The 232-nt window shown below is 50.9% G+C and overlaps 1 protein-coding gene across 1 annotated transcript in view; it reads left to right on the top strand.

Annotated features, from left to right (window-relative positions):
* The window catches only part of LOC106109285 (vigilin), a gene marked incomplete at its 3' end in the record, with an annotated part of 7,894 nt that extends 7,683 nt beyond the window's left edge, over nt 1-211 (top strand). The window contains 1 exon segment of the mRNA XM_013290725.1: nt 1-211. This exon segment is cut by the window's left edge and continues 1 nt beyond it. Within this exon segment, the coding sequence (XP_013146179.1) occupies nt 1-211 (211 nt within the window).
* Nucleotides 212-232: the final 21 nt, after the last annotated feature.

Genomic DNA, 232 nt, shown 5'->3' with positions numbered 1-232 from the left:
CAACCAATACCGTGATGAAGTTGATATTGACCCGCGCGTACACAGACGGCTTATCGGTCTCAAGGGGAAGAATATCAGGCGTATCATGGACGAGTTCAAGGTGGACATCCGCTTCCCCAAGCACGGCGATGAGAGCATCGTCGTCATCACCGGCGACGAGGACAACGTGCTCGACGCCAAGGACCATCTGCTGAATCTGGCAGAGGAATATGTAAGTTATATACATTACAAT

This window comes from Papilio polytes, unplaced genomic scaffold (assembly GCF_000836215.1).
Source record: "Papilio polytes unplaced genomic scaffold, Ppol_1.0 DF821289.1, whole genome shotgun sequence".
Lineage (NCBI taxonomy): Eukaryota > Metazoa > Arthropoda > Insecta > Lepidoptera > Papilionidae > Papilio > Papilio polytes.
This window is presented reverse-complemented; position numbering and strand designations above follow the sequence as displayed.